General features: G+C 40.0%; 1 protein-coding gene across 10 annotated transcripts in view; it reads left to right on the forward strand.

Moving 5' to 3' along the window:
* The window catches only part of SFI1 (SFI1 centrin binding protein), a 99,673-nt gene that overhangs the window by 45,027 nt on the left and 38,355 nt on the right, over positions 1–16,291 (forward strand). For 9 of the 10 annotated variants that reach the window (XM_025474611.3, XM_025474612.3, XM_035706638.2 and 6 more), the window contains 2 exons: positions 2,554–2,671; positions 5,149–5,251. The exons of the other annotated variant lie outside the window; for it this stretch is intronic. In XM_025474611.3, the coding sequence (XP_025330396.1) occupies positions 2,554–2,671; positions 5,149–5,251 (221 nt within the window). The remainder of the gene's footprint in view (positions 1–2,553; positions 2,672–5,148; positions 5,252–16,291) is intronic. 10 annotated transcript variants of the gene reach the window in all.

Below are 16,291 nucleotides of genomic sequence, written 5' to 3' on the forward strand. Positions count from 1 at the left end.
ATTGCTGGGTTGTAGGGTATCTCTATTTTTAACTTTTTAAGGAACCTCCACACTGTTTTCCATTGTAGCTATACCAGCTTGCATTCCCGCCAGCAGAGTAAGAAGGTTCCCCTTTCTCACCAACATTTGTTGTTTCCTGACTTGTTATTTTTTATCCATTCTGACTGGTGTGAGGTGGTATCTCATTGTTTTGATTTGTACTTCCCTGATGGCAAATAATGTGGAGCATTTTATCATGTGTCTGTTAGCCATTTGTATGTCTTCTCTGAAATATCTGTTCAGGTCTTCTGCCCATTTCTTGACTGGATTATTATTAATTTTTTTAGGTGTTGAGTTTGTTAAGTTCTTGATAGATTTTGGATGCTAACCGCTTATCTGATAAAACATTTGCAAATATCTTCTCCCATTCTGTAGGTTGTCTTTTGGTTTTGTTGACTGTTTCCTTAGCTGTGCAGCAACTTTTTATCTTGATGAAGTCCCAATAGTTCGTTTTTGCTTTTGTTTCTCTTGCCTTTGGAGACGTGTCTTGCTAGAAGTTGCTGTGGCTTAGGTCAGAGAGGTCACTGCCTATGTTCTCCTCTAGGATTTTGATGGATTCCTGTCTCACATTTAGTCTTTCATCCATTTTGAGTCTATTTTTGTGTATGATAAAAGAAAATAGTCCAATTTCGTTCTTCTGCAGGTCTGTCCAACTTTCCCAACACCATTTGTTGTCTTTTTTTTTTTTTTTTCCATTGGATATTCTCTCCTGCTTTGTCAAAGATTAGTTGACCATAGCATTGAGGGTTCATTTCTGGATTCTCTCTTCTGTACCATAGATGTATGTGTCTGTTTTTGTGCCAGTAGCATACTGTCTTGATGATCACAGCTCTATAATATAATTTGAAGTCTGGAATTATGATGCCACCAGCTTTGGTTTTTTGTTTCTGCACTCCTCTGGCTATTCTGGGTCTTTTCTGGTTCCATACAAATTTAGAATTATTTGTTCCAGCTCTATAAAAAATGTTGATGGTATTTTGACAAGGATTGCATTGAATGTATACATTGCTCTGGGAAGTATAGACAATTTAACAATATTTGTTATTCTAATCCATGAGCATGGACTGTTTTTCCATTTCTTTGTGTCAAGTGTTCTATAGTTTTCAGCCACTCCTGCACTGTTTTTTATTTAACAGTAAAAGTACTTTGAAAGTAAAAGTACTTTCAGGCCTTAGGGAAGTGTGGTTCTCAGATTGTCCAGAATCATGGCAGACACCATTAGTGTAGATTCTTGGGTACCACCCTCAGAAAATAACAGCCTGCTTTTATTAGAGACACTTTTCATCAGTGATCTCATTTACTCTTGGCAAACACATCCTTAAGGAAGGTGCCATTTTGCAGATGAGAAATTTGTGCGAGGTTACTCAGCTCAGTAACAAACTCGGTATTCAAACCTGGTTTGTCTTAATTCAGGAACCCAAACTCTGAACCACAGCAGGTTGCCCAAGCGGCCTGAGGAAGCTGCATGTTAAGTTCTCCATATTTTGATTTGTTAATTGCTCTGAAATATAAATATAGCTCTCCTCCTACTGATCACATCTTGGAGAATGTCCTGAAAATGGTTGACATAATTTTGTTTTCTCCTTTGTATTCTAAAAAGAACAGAAATTTATTTCATTAGTGATGACTTTCATAACAAAAAATGGAATTTACTGCAAAGGGAGATCTGTGGACCTTTGTAGTTCCTATATCTAGTAAATAGTAAAGTCTCTTTTCTCCAGGATCAATATTGGTCCTTTTCATTCTGTTTTCCAAGTAGATCTAGATAGTATTCTTCTTCTTTCTCTTATTCTACTTTAGAATTATTGTTTCGGGATCCCTGGGCGGTGCAGCAGTTTGGCGCCTGCCTTTGGCCCAGGGCGTGATCTTGGAGACCCAGGATCGAATCCCACGTCGGGCTCCCAGTGCATGGAGCCTGCTTCTCCCTCTGCCTGTGTCTCTGCCTCTCTCTCTCTCTGTGTGACTATCATAAATAAATAAAAATAAAAAATAAAAATAAAAATAAAAAAAAGAATTATTGTTTCAAACAGCAAGTTTATGACATGATTTATTCTTCTGTAACTTTATACTGTGGAAAATTTTAAATTGACAAAATTGAAAGATGGAGTAATGAATCTCCATGTACCTGTCACCCAGCTGCAATACTTACTAGCTCAGACCAGGCTCACTTCTCTGCTTTTTGTTAATCAAATCATTTTATCTGTAAAAATTATAGAACATATCTCTAAAAATAAGGGCTTTAAAACAAAGGATTTCTGAATAGTGCAGTATATTGATTTCCCTGTAAGTGTATTTTGTAAATGCCATCACTTAAATATCCATTCTTCACATGTATCTGCATCCTTATTTTTTTTGTAGAGCTTCACAACTTTTCCACCAGGGGGCACTTGAAGGCTGGAAGAATTTAGATATTCAAAAGGAGGGATGATTACAGAGAGCCCATGAGCTTTTATCATAACCCAGAGTAATCTCTCTCTTCCAACTCCTTTTTGAAAATCTTTTTGGTGCATCTAGATGCAAAGCAAAAGATGCGGCAGGCCTGGAAGTCCTGGCTGATCTACGTGGTTTTTCGTAGAACCAAACTTCAGATGCAGACCACCGCCCTGGAGTTTAGGCAGCAGAGTATTTTATGGTGAGTGTGCTCTTTTGCTCTGCAGATCAGCAGTCATCATTTTACCTCAGCCTTGTTTTACAAAACATGAAAACCCACCTTGAGAGCAGTGTTTCAGGGATGCCTGGTTGGCTCAGCGGTTGGGCAGCTGCCTTTGGCTCAGGTCGTGATCCCAGGATCTGGGATTGAGTCCCTCATCGGGCTCCTGCAAGGAGCCTGCTTCTCTCTCTGCCTGTGTCTCTGCCTTTGTGTGTGTGTGTGTGTGTGTGTGTGTGTGTGTCTCATGAGTAAATACATAAATCTTTAAAAAAAAAGCAATGTTTCAAACATAATTGATGCTTAATAAATAGTGATTGACAGCTTTTTCAGCTATATGATCAAGTTTTCACACAATCAGAAGTAACACTAATTGAGTACTTACTGTGTTCCAAACCCTGTGTTAAGCTTGTGTGTGTTAATTTTATAATGTAAGGTCTCATTTAATCATCACTGTTTTTGTAAAGATGAAGATACACATAGAATCTCAGAAAGGTTGAGTAACTTGTCCGAGCTCAGATGAGTTGTAACTAGCAAAAAAGGGCTCATCTACTCACCTTTCTGATGCCAAAGCCTATGTTCTTAACTGCCCCACACTGCATTTCATCAGCACTGTCCACACTTTGGAGGGACAGGAGTTAGATGACTTTGAAAGCCAGACATATATAACAGTGAGTTACTTTTTATAATGGGACTGATCCCACTGTATCTTCTCTATGGTGGTCCTTTGGCATCCTGAGTGGAACATATTAAAAGCTCAAAAGAGCTGGGCCCTCTATGTAGCATGGATTAGGGCAGAGGCTTTGCAGTTAGACTGACCTGAACTCAAATCCATGTTTCGACGTGTATTGTTGGGTCCTTTCCCTCTCCACATTTCTCCTTCCTCATGTGTGAGACAGGCATACTGTTAAGTGTCTTTCAGGGTTGTTATGGGAAATAAATATGGTAATTGCTAAAGTATTTAGCACAGTGTCTTCAGAACATCAGTACATCTAAAAATTCTTTATTTTATTATTATTTTTTTTATTTTTTTAAAAATTTTTTTATTTATTTATGATAGTCACACACAGAGAGAGAGAGAGACAGAGACACAGGCAGAGGGAGAAGCAGGCTCCATGCACCGGGAGCCCGATGTGGGATTCGATCTAGGGTCTCCCGGATCGCGCCCTGGGCCAAAGGCAGGCGCCAAACCGCTGCGCCACCCAGGGATCCCTATTTTATTATTTTTTAAAGATTTAATTTATTCATGAGAGATGCAGAGAAAGAGTCAGAGACATAGGTAGAGGGAGAAGCAGGCTCCCTCCGGGGAGCCTGATGTGGGACTTAATCCTGGAACTCCAGGATCAAGCCCTGAGCCGAAGGCAGACACTCAACCACTGAGCCATCCAGGCATCCCTTATTTTTAATTTTAAATAACTTAAAGAAGTTATTTTAAATAACTTAAATAAGTTTTAAGTAACTTAAATTATTTTATTTTATTTATTTATTTTTTTTTACTTAAATTATTTTAAATAAGTTCTTTAAGTTATTTAAAATTTACTTGGCAAATATTTTTTTAAAAGATTTTTATTTATTTGGGGGCATTAGCGGGAGGTAGGGGCAGAGGGAGAAGCAGACTCACCACTGAGCAAGGAGCTCTATGCAGGGCTACATCTCAGGACCCTGAGATCAAGACCTGAGCCAAAGAGAGATGCTTAACAGACTAAGCCATCCAGATGCCCCTTGACAAATATTTTTAAATGCTTAATAAGTATGGGTTTCTATTAGAGTCAGTGGGGAATATTTTTACATATTTTTATTTATTGAATATATATTTCTTGGGAGCTTAAAATGTTCCTAGTACTATAGTGGGTGCTGGAACTGCATTCAGGGAACTTGTAATTCCCTAAATGCTTAAAAATATAAGTAGTAATGCAAGATAGCTTGCGATTTTGAAGGGAGTGATATAGCTAAGCCTGGCCCAGGTTCGAACAGAGAGATGTTGCTAGGTTAGAATAGCCAGGCAAAGTGAGTGTTTCTGTACAAAGCAGAGCTTGGAAACTCTCATTTCCTCATTACTGTTTTCCAATAGCTAGCTAACTAGAAAATAAGCAGAAAAGAAGCCAAGATCGGAAGTCAAAAAGCCATGTTTTTTACTGATTATTCTGTAAAATCTCCTGATTTTTTAATGTTGTCAGTAATTCATAGATATATTTTTTAAACCTGTGTAGTTCCAAATAGAGCATGTCTATAGTTTCCAAGGCTGCGACCTTAGGAACTATCAGTTTCCAACCCTTAATTGGGTATTTTAGAACTGTTTCTCGATCTTTTTTTTTTTCCAGCAGTGACCAAGATGTCAATCAGGATGGCACAGTGAGGGATAGGGACTTGAGCCAAAGGTCTGAGGCCCAAGCCTTCACTGCCCTTCTCTTTTCTGGGTGGCCTTTTTTGACTGGTTCTATCTTTGATTTGTTCCTTGACAGGCTCTGGTGGAGGCGGTGGAGGCAACAACTGGGACAGGTCTGTGTGGGCCGTGCCCTGCATGCGTCAGCCGTGAAGCACAGGGCCCTGAGCCTCCAGCAGCAGGTGAGCACAGCTGACTGTGGCTTTGGTGTCAAGCCCCACACCCAGAGATGGTGGGGTTGGACTCCCAAGCGGAAGGCTGGCCTTCATGCTGCTGCCTCTGTCCTGGGCCCTCCCTGGGTAGGGGGTGAAGGCAGAAGCAACATGGAAGGCTGGGCTCAGTGGGTAGGGACTGCTATTAGGAATATGCTAAGGTGATTACCAATGATATGTATAGTGTGTCTGCTAATCATGGTGCTGGAAAGGGATTTATGAATTAGTTATAAATATGATTAAAGAAATAGCAGTATATTCTTTATTTCGTCATTACTATTTTCCTACAACAAGTTGGAAAATAATGAGGGCAGAAAAAAACTAAGGCTGTAAAGAAAGCCTGGCTTCTAAATATAATTTTGCTTGTATTAGAGGAAGCCACTAGCTTTTGGTCAGTGATAAAGGCCTAACATCTAACCAAGACTATGCTGTGGTGAAGTTTTCTTATGATCTTTGATAGACTGTGAGTTTCTGTCACTTTTTTGGTCTGCTGGGTACTTCTGGGTTTTCCAAGTAGTTATAGAGAATATAACAGGGAATAGGTCAAAAAGAAGTGTCTCTTACTATACATAGGAGTAAATCTCTTTTTAATCTGACATGTTGAATGGACCATGCAAAATATATGCAGTATTGTGGAAATCACATGCATATAGCATATACAATCATCTGGGTCCGGGGTCTGCAGACTAGCCCACAGGTCATATTTGGCCTGCTATCTGTTATTGCAAATAAAGTTTTTTTGGGATGAAGTTATACCTCTTCATTTATGTATTGTCTAAGAGTGCAGCATTGAGGCTACAAGGACAGAGTTGAGTCGTTTCCATAGAGACTGTGGTGTACAAAGCCTAAAATAGTTATGATCTGACTTTTAAGAAAAAATTTGCTGACCTCAGAACTCATAAGGTCTTCAGAGACAATAGCAAGGACATTTCTTGACAGTGATAATAACAGTAATAAGAATAACAGCAACAGCAAATAGCATTTATGGTGGTCTAGCTTATGCTAGGAGCTGGACTAAGTGCTTTACGTGCATTATCTCAATTAATTTTCATAATTCTTTTTTTTAAGATTTTATTTATTTATTCATGAGAGATACAGAGAGATAGAGAGGCAGAGACACAGGCAGAGGGAGAAGCAGGCTCCATGCAGGGAGCCTGATGTGGGACTTGATCCCGGGACTCCAGGATCACGCCTTGGGCCAGAGGCAGGTGCTAAACCACTGAACCACCCAGGGATCCCCCCTAATTCTTTTTTTTAAGTTTGTCTTTTTTTTTTTTTTCTTTTTTTTTTTTTTTTTTTTTTAGTAATCTCTACACCCAATGTGGGGCTCAAACTCATGACCCTGAGATCAAGGGTCCCATGCTCTTCTGCTGAGCCAGCCAGGTGCCCCTTAATTCTTTTTTAAAATCCCATAGTATTATTATTATGGAAACTAAGGAGGTTAAATAACTTGAATGAGAGTCAGACACCTAGCAAAGGTCAGAACCAGGGTTTAAACCCAAGCAGCCGGGATCCCTGGGTGGCGCAGCGGTTTGGTGCCTGCCTTTGGCCCAGGGCGCGATCCTGGAGACCCGGGATCGAATCCCACATCGGGCTCCCGGTGCATGGAGCCTGCTTCTCCCTCTGCCTGTGTCTCTGCCTCTCTCTCTCTCTGTGTGTGACTGTCATAAATAAATTAAAAAAAAAATCTTTAAAAAAAAAAAATAAATAAATAAATAAAAATAAACCCAAGCAGCCTGACAACTACAGAACCTTCTTTTAACCATCCTGCTGCATTGTCCTTAATAGCCTTGTAATCTCAGGAAGGAGAGGGAGCTGACAAATGTGAAAGTGCTATGAACATGGAAACATAACGAGACTGATTTTCTGCTCTTGAGGGACAAGTGTTCTTTCTTTCAGAGAGCTGCTCTGAGGGCCTATAAATGAATTCTGCTGGTACTACTGTTGCTCAGAACACTTCCAGAATTCCCTTTTGACTATTGTCTTGAAAGCTTGGAACAGCAGATTTGATTGAATATTTCTAGTGATAAAAAAAAAGAATATTTCTAGTGATAGTAGGTTTTCATGGTCAGCAGTTGGTTTTAACATCTGAAATAGCCAAGAGTCATTCAGAATCAAATCCAGTGAAAAATATGAGTCATCAAGATCATATTGATATGGACCAAAAGCTGTGTGAGACTCTAAGACCAGATTTTATTGTGTGGATTATAAGCAATAATGCCTCATGTCTGCTAAGTACCATATGGCTTACCAAGAACTTACACATAAGTCATTTCTTTTAACCCTCACAACATCTCTGGACTAGACAGGGCAGACATCATGAATTATGGGAAATGGTTACAAATATATATACTTCAAACATAGAAACACTAAATATAATATGTTTATAAAAACATGAATAAATACCCAAGTACCCACCACCCAGATTTAAAAGGTCTTAGCATTCTCCACTCTTGCCCAGACATTGCTTAGGTGCCCCCTTCCCTCCCTCCTGCCACCAGTCCTCCTCAGAGATGGCCTCTGCAGTGATACAAGGTCATTCTCTCATCTTTTTTACTTGTAAAAATGTTCACATACATACCCACAAAGCAGAAATGTTCTGGTTTTGTGTAGCTATGACATTTGTGAATGGTGTTTCTACTGTATATGGACTTTGCAGCTTGCCTTTTTCATGCAACAGTTTATTTTTGAGGTTTATCCTTGTAGGTGGGTATAGATCTATTAACCTTGTACACTGCTCTTGTCTGAATAAGGCACAGGTTATCTGCTTCAATAGTAGTCAGTACTAATACTAATGATGGATTCTTGATGACTTGTACATTTTTGCAATTACTAACGGTGTTGCAGAGAGCATTTTTAAATATATATCCTTTTTTTAAAAAGATTTTATTTATTTATTCATAGAGAAAGAGAGAGGCAGAGGGAGAAGCAGGCTTCTATGTAGGGAGACCGACGCGGTACTCGATCCTGAGTCCCTAGGATCATGCTCCGGGCCGAAGGCAGCACTAAACCGCTGAGCCACCTGGGCTGCCCTTAAACATATATCCTTGTGCAAGAGTCAGAGATTCTCCAGTTTCATTCTTAGAAGTGACATTGTTGGATCATTGGGTATTCCATCTCTCCATCCTTACTAAGGATTACCAAGTGCTTTCCAGTATTATGCCAGTTTATGTGCTGACATTTCACTTCCCGTTTCTTTCAGCCTCTTCAGTACTTTGCACTGCCAGACTTGGTCCTCTTCACCAAATGGATAGGTGTGGAGTGGTACTTCATTGTTGCTTTAACTTGTATTTCACTGTTGCCTAGAGGAGCCCAGCATCTTTTCAGATGCTTGTTTGCATTTGGGCTTCTGCTTTTTTTTTTTTTTTTATTTAAGATTTTTATTTAATTATTCTTGAGAGAGACAGAGAGAGAGACACAGGCAGAGGGAGAAGCAGGCTCCACCCTGGGAGCCCGATATGAGACTCGATCCCAGGTCTCCAGGATCATGCCCCAGGACATGGCAGGTGCTAAACCGCTGAGCCACCCGGGCTGCCCTAGGACTTCTGCTTTTGAGCTTGCTTATGTCCCTCACTCTTTTTTTCTGTTATTTGGCTTTCTTTCTTTTTTTTTTTTTTTTTAATACTTATTTGTGGACATTGTTGAAGATTCTGCTTCTTCATCTTTTAAGTGTTACATACTTTACAGATGTTTTCTTCCAGTCGATAGCTTGGATTTTGCTTTGCTTATGGAGCCTTTTTTTTTCCCCCCATAAAGATGTTATTGATTTCAACTTAGCCTAATTAATTCTTGTATCTCCAGTTTGGTCTTTAATAGGTCTTGGGTTTAATTTTCAAACTGTGTGAAAAAAGTCTTAGTTTGTCACCTTCCATATGGATAATTAATTGCTGCAGCACTGTTTGGTGATTCATCCATTCTTTATCTTTTTTATACTGATTATTAATCTACCTTCATTATAGAGCAAAGTCTCATTTCATCATGGGTCTGTCCCAGGCTCTCCATTCCACTGGTCTGTATTTCTGTCTCTAAGCCAATACCACACTGTTGTAATTGTGATTTAATGAAGCAGGTAAGGAAGAGCAGATTCTTCCATCAGACCACACAGGTTTCTGCTTCCATGGCCTATTAGCTTTGTACCTTTGAATGAGTTACTTACCTTCCCTATTCCTTAGAGTTCATATCTGTAAGTAGATTATAATAGTACCTACCTCATAGGGTTGTTGAGGATTAAGTAATATACTTAGAGCATTATTAATGTAATATGTAATATAATATACTTACAACAATGCCTGGCATATGGAAAGCTCAGTAAGCGTGAGCTGTTTATTACATCCTCACTTTAATGATCTCTCTCTTAAGTCTTTTTTTAAAGTTGTATTTATTTAAGTAACCTCCATATCCATCATGGAACTCAGACTAATGACCCCAAGATCGAGAGTCCCATGCTCCTCTGACTGAGCCCGCTGGCCACCCTTATCTTTTAAGTCTTTATATATGGAAAAAGATAATCTTTTTTATGTTCTTTTTAAAATTGTCTTGGTTGTTCATCTTTACTCTTTATTAATTTTATTTTTTAAAATATTTTATTTATTTATTCATGAGAGACATACAGAGAGAGAGAGAGAGAGAGAGAGAGAGGTAGAGGCACAGGCAGAGGGAGAAGCAGGCTCCATGCAGGGAGCTTAATGTGGGACTCTATCTCGGGACTCCAGGATCAGGCCCTGGGCTGAAGGTGGCGCTAGACCGCTGAGCCACCCAGGGACCCCCACTCTTTCTTAATTTTAGTATCAACTTTCAAGTTCCACATCAAAGCCTACTAGGATTTTTATTTATTTATTTTAAAGATGTTATTTATTTATTCATGAGAGACACAGAGAGAGAGAGGCAGAGACATAGACAGAGGGAGAAGCAGGCTTCATGCAGGGAGCCTGATGTGGGATTCGATCCCGGGGCTCCAGGATCATGCCCTGAGCCAAAGGCAGATGCTCAACCGCTGAGCCACATATGCGTCCCCTACTGGGATTTTTAATGCCGACTTTTTACTTTAGATTGGAGGAAATTGTCATGTCTGTGATACTGTGAGTCATCCCATCCATGAATTTGATTGATATATCTTGTGATATCTTGATGAGCATGAAAGAGAGAGAGAGAATGGGAAGAATTAGGTCATGAGGTAACGAGGAGAGCCTAGGGCCTTGCAGGCTATGCCCATAAAAGCTTTACATTCTCATTCCAGTGGAGGTGAGAAGCTGCTGGCTTTCAGTGAGGGTGATATGACCACACTAACTTCTTAATGGAATCCCTCTGGTTCTTTGTGTGCTGCCTTTGGGGAAGAAAGGGAGTATATGTATGTGTGCGTGCGTGTGTATGCACTTATATTTTCAAGAAGATATAATGGAAAAATAAATCCAAAACTAATAAAAAGTGATTACCTATAGTGGGATGGAGGAAACAGTGTGGAAACAAAATGCTTCTGTGAATTTACTTTGTTATACAATTTTAACTTTAGAACCATGTAAATATTCTATATAATTAAAAACGCACATACACATAAGTAAATCAAAAAGGAACAAAGCAATTCCCAGAATTTTAAAACATACTGAAACAAACTTAAGTTCATAGCCATGACTACATAGAGAAAAACATTGTTTAAAGTAACTTTATTTTTTTTTTAAGATTTATTTATTTATTTATTCATGAGAGACACAGAGTGTGTGTCAGAGACACAGGCAGAGGGAGAAGCAGGCTCCATGCAGGGAGCCCAACGTGGAACTCGATTCCGGGACTCCAGGATCACACCCTGGGCTGAAGGCGGCGCTAAACTGCTGAGCAACCTGGGCTGTCCTTAGAGTAACTTTAAAATACAGTATTTTGACTGTTAATCCCCAGTGGGATGCATTCTAAGGACTCAGCTGCTAGAAGATTCAAAACCTGCATTCAGTAGTCTTACTGTAAGTGGCAGGTTTAGAATTCTTATGTTGAAACTATTATAGCTACATTGAGAGATAAAGCAAGTTACTATGACAGTGTCGTTAGGAATCATGATCAATGTGAAAGAAAAGATTACAGATATAGAAAATGAAATAAAAGGGATGCCTGGGTGGCTCAGTCAGGTAAGTGTCTCCCTTCAGCCCAGGTCATGATCCTAGGGTCCTGGGATTGAGCCCCTCATTGGGCTTCCTGCTCAGCGGGGGAACCTGCTTCTCCATCTCCCGTTCCCTCTTCCCCCGCTCAAATAATAAATGAATGAATGAATGAATGAATGAATAAATAAATAAATAAATAAATAAATAAATAAATATCTCAAAAAAAAAAAAAAGAAAAGCCCTTTAATTTGAGAATGGAAATATAGGGATCCCTGGGTGGCGCAGCGGTTTGGTGCCTGCCTTTGGCCCAGGGCGCGATCCTGGAGACCCGGGATCGAATCCCACATCGGGCTCCCGGTGCATGGAGCCTGCTTCTCCCTCTGCCTGTGTCTCTGCCTCTCTCTCTCTCTCTCTCTGTGACTATCATTAATAAAAAAAAATAAAAATAATAAAAATAAATAAAAAATAAATAAAATTAAAAAAAAAAGAGAATGGAAATATAAATATCAATATGGATTTAGGACATTTTTAACCTTAAAAATATATTTCTCATGTTATTTACTGAAAAGTTAGAAGCAGTGAGCAGCAAGAATAGATGGCATTTAGCATTCCCAGTGCCCAAGTTGTGGCCTCTGTTTTTTCCTGGCTAAAAGGAACAGAGGCTTCTTGGCGAAATAGCTGACTCTCTGTCTATAGCAAGATATGCACATCATAGGTCTAGGATATAGTCTGCTGGAGAATGAGGGATTGTGTCAGGAGGACTTGGGAGCCAAAGGATTCTCCTAGACTAACAATAGAACAATTAGGGCATCAAGAATAATGACTGCAGTGAATTGAAAACACATCCAATATATAAAAATTCATGCATGTATAATGAGGGTAAGGGAAGGAACTCACTGGTCATGTACTTGGGTTGTTAGAGCATTAACTCAATTTGAAAACTAGTGAAGGCAAAAATCATGCCTTTATCCTGCCTTTCCTGTATAAATTATATCTTTGCAAAATCCAAGGGTTAATGAGAGAGTGGACTTCTTCATAGAATTCTAGTTAGTAGCTGAGGAAGGATTACTAGAATGAGAAAAGTGCTGTTTTGCCACTCCAATGAGAAAATGGACCTAAGGAGCAACCACAGAGTGCTAAGACAGTGGGGGAAATACAATGGAGGGATCAGGCTGGCACAATCTGAAGCCACAGACGGTCTTGACATTGTTAAAAGTGTGGCAGCCAGCTGTGATGTGCCTCATGATGTGAGGTAATGGGATGTCCCAGCACCACTTGAGAAGTGTTCTTTCCTAAAAATTTGAACATGGTTTCAACCAAGCCTAACATGAATCTGTCAGTTCCCAGAAAGTACAAGAATCAGAGGAACAAATCAAAGATAACCTTGAGGAGACATCTGTCAAATCTAAAATGTGGGATAATTTATAGGATAAATGACCTAGTTTCTCAGAAAAAAAAAAAAAAATGGTGGCATGTAAGAGGAAAACCTGTCCTATAAAAAGGAGAGATTTAAGTGATGTAACCAAAACAAACCAAAAAAGGATCACTCTGGCTTTGGAACCAAACAACGTGAGAGTTCATCCATGCGGTGCACAACAAGCCAATAAAAACTGACATGGGCTTTTGCCTTGAAGAAGATAGGATGTTTATTGGTGTGGTGCCACCCAGGAGAGTAGGGAGCTAATGCTCAAAATCCCTGACTCCCTTATGACTTAACAAGCAGGGGTTTTTAAAGGGTAAAATTCAAGGTAAGGGTCTCAGGGTCTTGGATCATGCTGATTGATTAGGGTTAGGTCAACTATAACATTTCCTTTTCTTTTCTTTCTTTCTTTTTCTTTTTCTTTTTTTTTTTTAAGATTTTATTTATTTGTGAGAGACAAACACAGAGAAGCAGAGGGAGAAGTAGTACTTGATCCCAGGACTCCAGGATCACGGCCTGGGTCGAAGGCAGACTTTCAACCGCTGAGCCACCCAGGTGTCCCAACATTTCCTTTCTTGATCATCTCTCTTCTGGCATCTCCCTGTGTGGTTTCTGTGTGATTGTAGTGAGGTGGTCATTCTGCTTCAGGGATCTGATCGTTCCACTTTAGGGGCCTAGAGCTGTAAAACATTCTTAGCAGATTGCATCAGCAGTGTCATCTCAAGGGTATAAAGGCAAAAGTTCTACATCCTGTGACTGTCACTGAACTGCAAGTTATTATTATTTTTTCATGCAAACACAGCGCATTATGTTTGTTATCTCAGGCAGAACATCATCCCACAGACTTTTTGAGAGGCAAGTTTATGTTTTTCCCTAAGGCACCTTTACAGGTTTTTAAAACATTAAGTAAGGGCTACATGCCTCTGGTCAGAGGCAGTTAGAAGCCATATGTCTAAATTGTGGGGCTGGGGCGGGGGGCGGCTTGCATTCCTGGTTTCAGCTGTTGGGTTAGGAATAGATCATAGAAGATCAAGGATGAAAGCAGGGAGAACAGTCAAGAAGCTATTACAATATCTTAAGTGAGATTCTAGACAAGGTTGATAACAAGATGATGTTGGAGTCTGGGTATACATGGAAGGTAGTGCTGACAAGACTTGCTAATAGATAGTTAAGACATGAAGTTTCAGAAAAGAATCCAGAGTGACTCCAGGTTTCTGGCCTCAGTATCTGGAACAGTAGAGTTGCCATTTAGTAAAATGGGGAAGATGGAGGGAGAAGCAGATTTGTCAGAAAAGTTCCATTCTGAGCTCCACATCTTCAGCCCGATATTTTGAAGAACCCCAAGGAATTGCAAAGGAAGCAGTTGGATATAGGGGGAGTATGGAGAACTCATCCAGACCTAAGATGTAAATTTGGGAATCCTTGGCATGCAGCTCGTATTTACAGTCATGAGACTGTGAAAACACAAAGGGAGTGAGGGTAGCTAGCTAGTGCAGGGGTCCTGGGACTGAGCCTGGGAGAAATAATGGTGAGATTCCAGGTAACCTGGAGAATCCACAGGTCTGATTGGCCACATCAGTTGCATGTGGCAGGTCAGGGAAGGCGAGGAGTGAGATTTGATCTTTGGATTGAGCAATATGGAGATCATTGATGCGCTTGGGAAGAGCAGTGTCCATAGGCCTAATGGGAAGAGGGTTCATGAGAGCTTGCCTGGGGGAAGAGAAATTAGAAAACCGACTGCTCTTTTGAGGAGTCTGGAAAGGAAAGGAAAAAACTTGAGTATTAGCTGGATGGCAGAGTGATCTAGTGGTGGTTTGCTCAAGAATCTGATTTATTCCTTTGAGAAAATATTTTTGTGACAGGAATCTTCTCCCCCCAACTTTCTATTTTTAACAAATATCAAATGATAGAAAAGGGAGATGCTGTATTCTCTTCACTGACTTAACCCATTGCTATCATCTTGCCTCATTTGCTGTCTCTAAGTATATCAATATATTTCTTAAATTTTCTGAATTGCTTTAAAGTTGCAGACATAAAAGTTGACCCTAAGTACTTGAGCTTATATCTCCTAAAAATAACGATGTTCTCCTATATAATTGCAATATCCTCTTATCCAAGACTTTCAACGTTGATATGAGAATATCCTGTCATATCGTATAGTACAGTTCATATTCTAACCATAGATAACTGCTATTTTAGTGTCAGGTCCAGGAACCAATCAGAGGTCGTGAATTGGTTTTGTTTGTCATATCCCTGAAGGGATTTGCTTTTGAGGATGGGAGAAATTGCACACTCATATGCTGATTTTAAAAACCTAGTAGAAGGTGAAAACTAGTGATGCAGAAGGGAGGAAGTTGCTAGTGATAAACTTGAGAAGGTGAGAGACGATGGGATGTATCCATTGTGGGGGTGACTTTTTTTTTTTTAAGATTTTATTTATTTATTCATGAGAGACAGAGAAAGAGAGGCAGAGACACAGGCAGAGGGAGAAGCAGGCTCCATGCAGGGAGCCTGATGTGGGACTCAATCCCGGGACTCCAGGATCACGCCCTGGGCTGAAGGCAGCACTAAACCACAGAGCCACCGGGGTTGCCCTGTGGGGGTGACTTTTGATTGAAGGGAGCATGGACACTTTGTTCAGAGTAGCCAGAGAGAAGGCAGAGCCTGTGGGCAGAGGTGGGTGGGTAGATGTGGGAGGAGCTTGAGAAAATTCTCTTTTGATTGCTTTTATTTTCTTGGCGAAATAGGAAGAATCTTATTCAGCTGAGAGGAAGGAAAGGCAAAGAGGTGTTACAGGTTTAAGAAGGTATGAAGTCATTGTATGAGACCTTCATCTTCAAACTAGGGATGAATATCGCTAAGCACACATGAAGACTTAGCTGAGGGTGCACATTTATAGACAGTCTTCAAGGAATCCTTCTGTAGACCCTCAGCTGCTGTGGGTAACACTTCCCAGAAATGAATGTGCCTGAGACAATAGGCTTCCTCCTACTTGGAAGAAAAAGGCATTCCAGTTGTCCTGAACCAGGTGGGCGACTGTTTCAGGGGTTTTCTCTTTTGCCCAATCTCCACTTAATAAAGTTCTGAGAGCATGAAAAAAAGAAAGGAAGAGAGAGAGAGAGAGAGAGAAAGAAAGAAAGAGAGAGAGAGAGGAAGGAAGGAAGAAAAGAAAAGAAAAAAGAAAGAAAAGAAAAAAGAAAGAAAAGAAAAGAAAAAAGAAAAGAAAAGAAAGAAAAAATAAAAAGAGGCAGACCCTCACCTGTCCCAAATCTGATTTAAGTAGATCACTCCTTAGGATAGTCCCTGCTTCTTGTGTACTCATTGATTGTATTAGTCCTCTTTTTCCTTGTTGTTCTTAACCCGGCAGGGAAAAATTACTTTCTAGAAGTAGAATGCTCTTCCTAAAGAGCCTTTCACTGCAAATTTCCATAGATCGTGATCCTTGGGGGTTGCCACTTCCTTGTTTCTACTTTGAGCTTTTCCAATGTGTCTCTCTGTTCCTCT

This window comes from Canis lupus, chromosome 26, assembly GCF_003254725.2.
Source record: "Canis lupus dingo isolate Sandy chromosome 26, ASM325472v2, whole genome shotgun sequence".
Classification (NCBI taxonomy): Eukaryota; Metazoa; Chordata; class Mammalia; order Carnivora; family Canidae; genus Canis; species Canis lupus.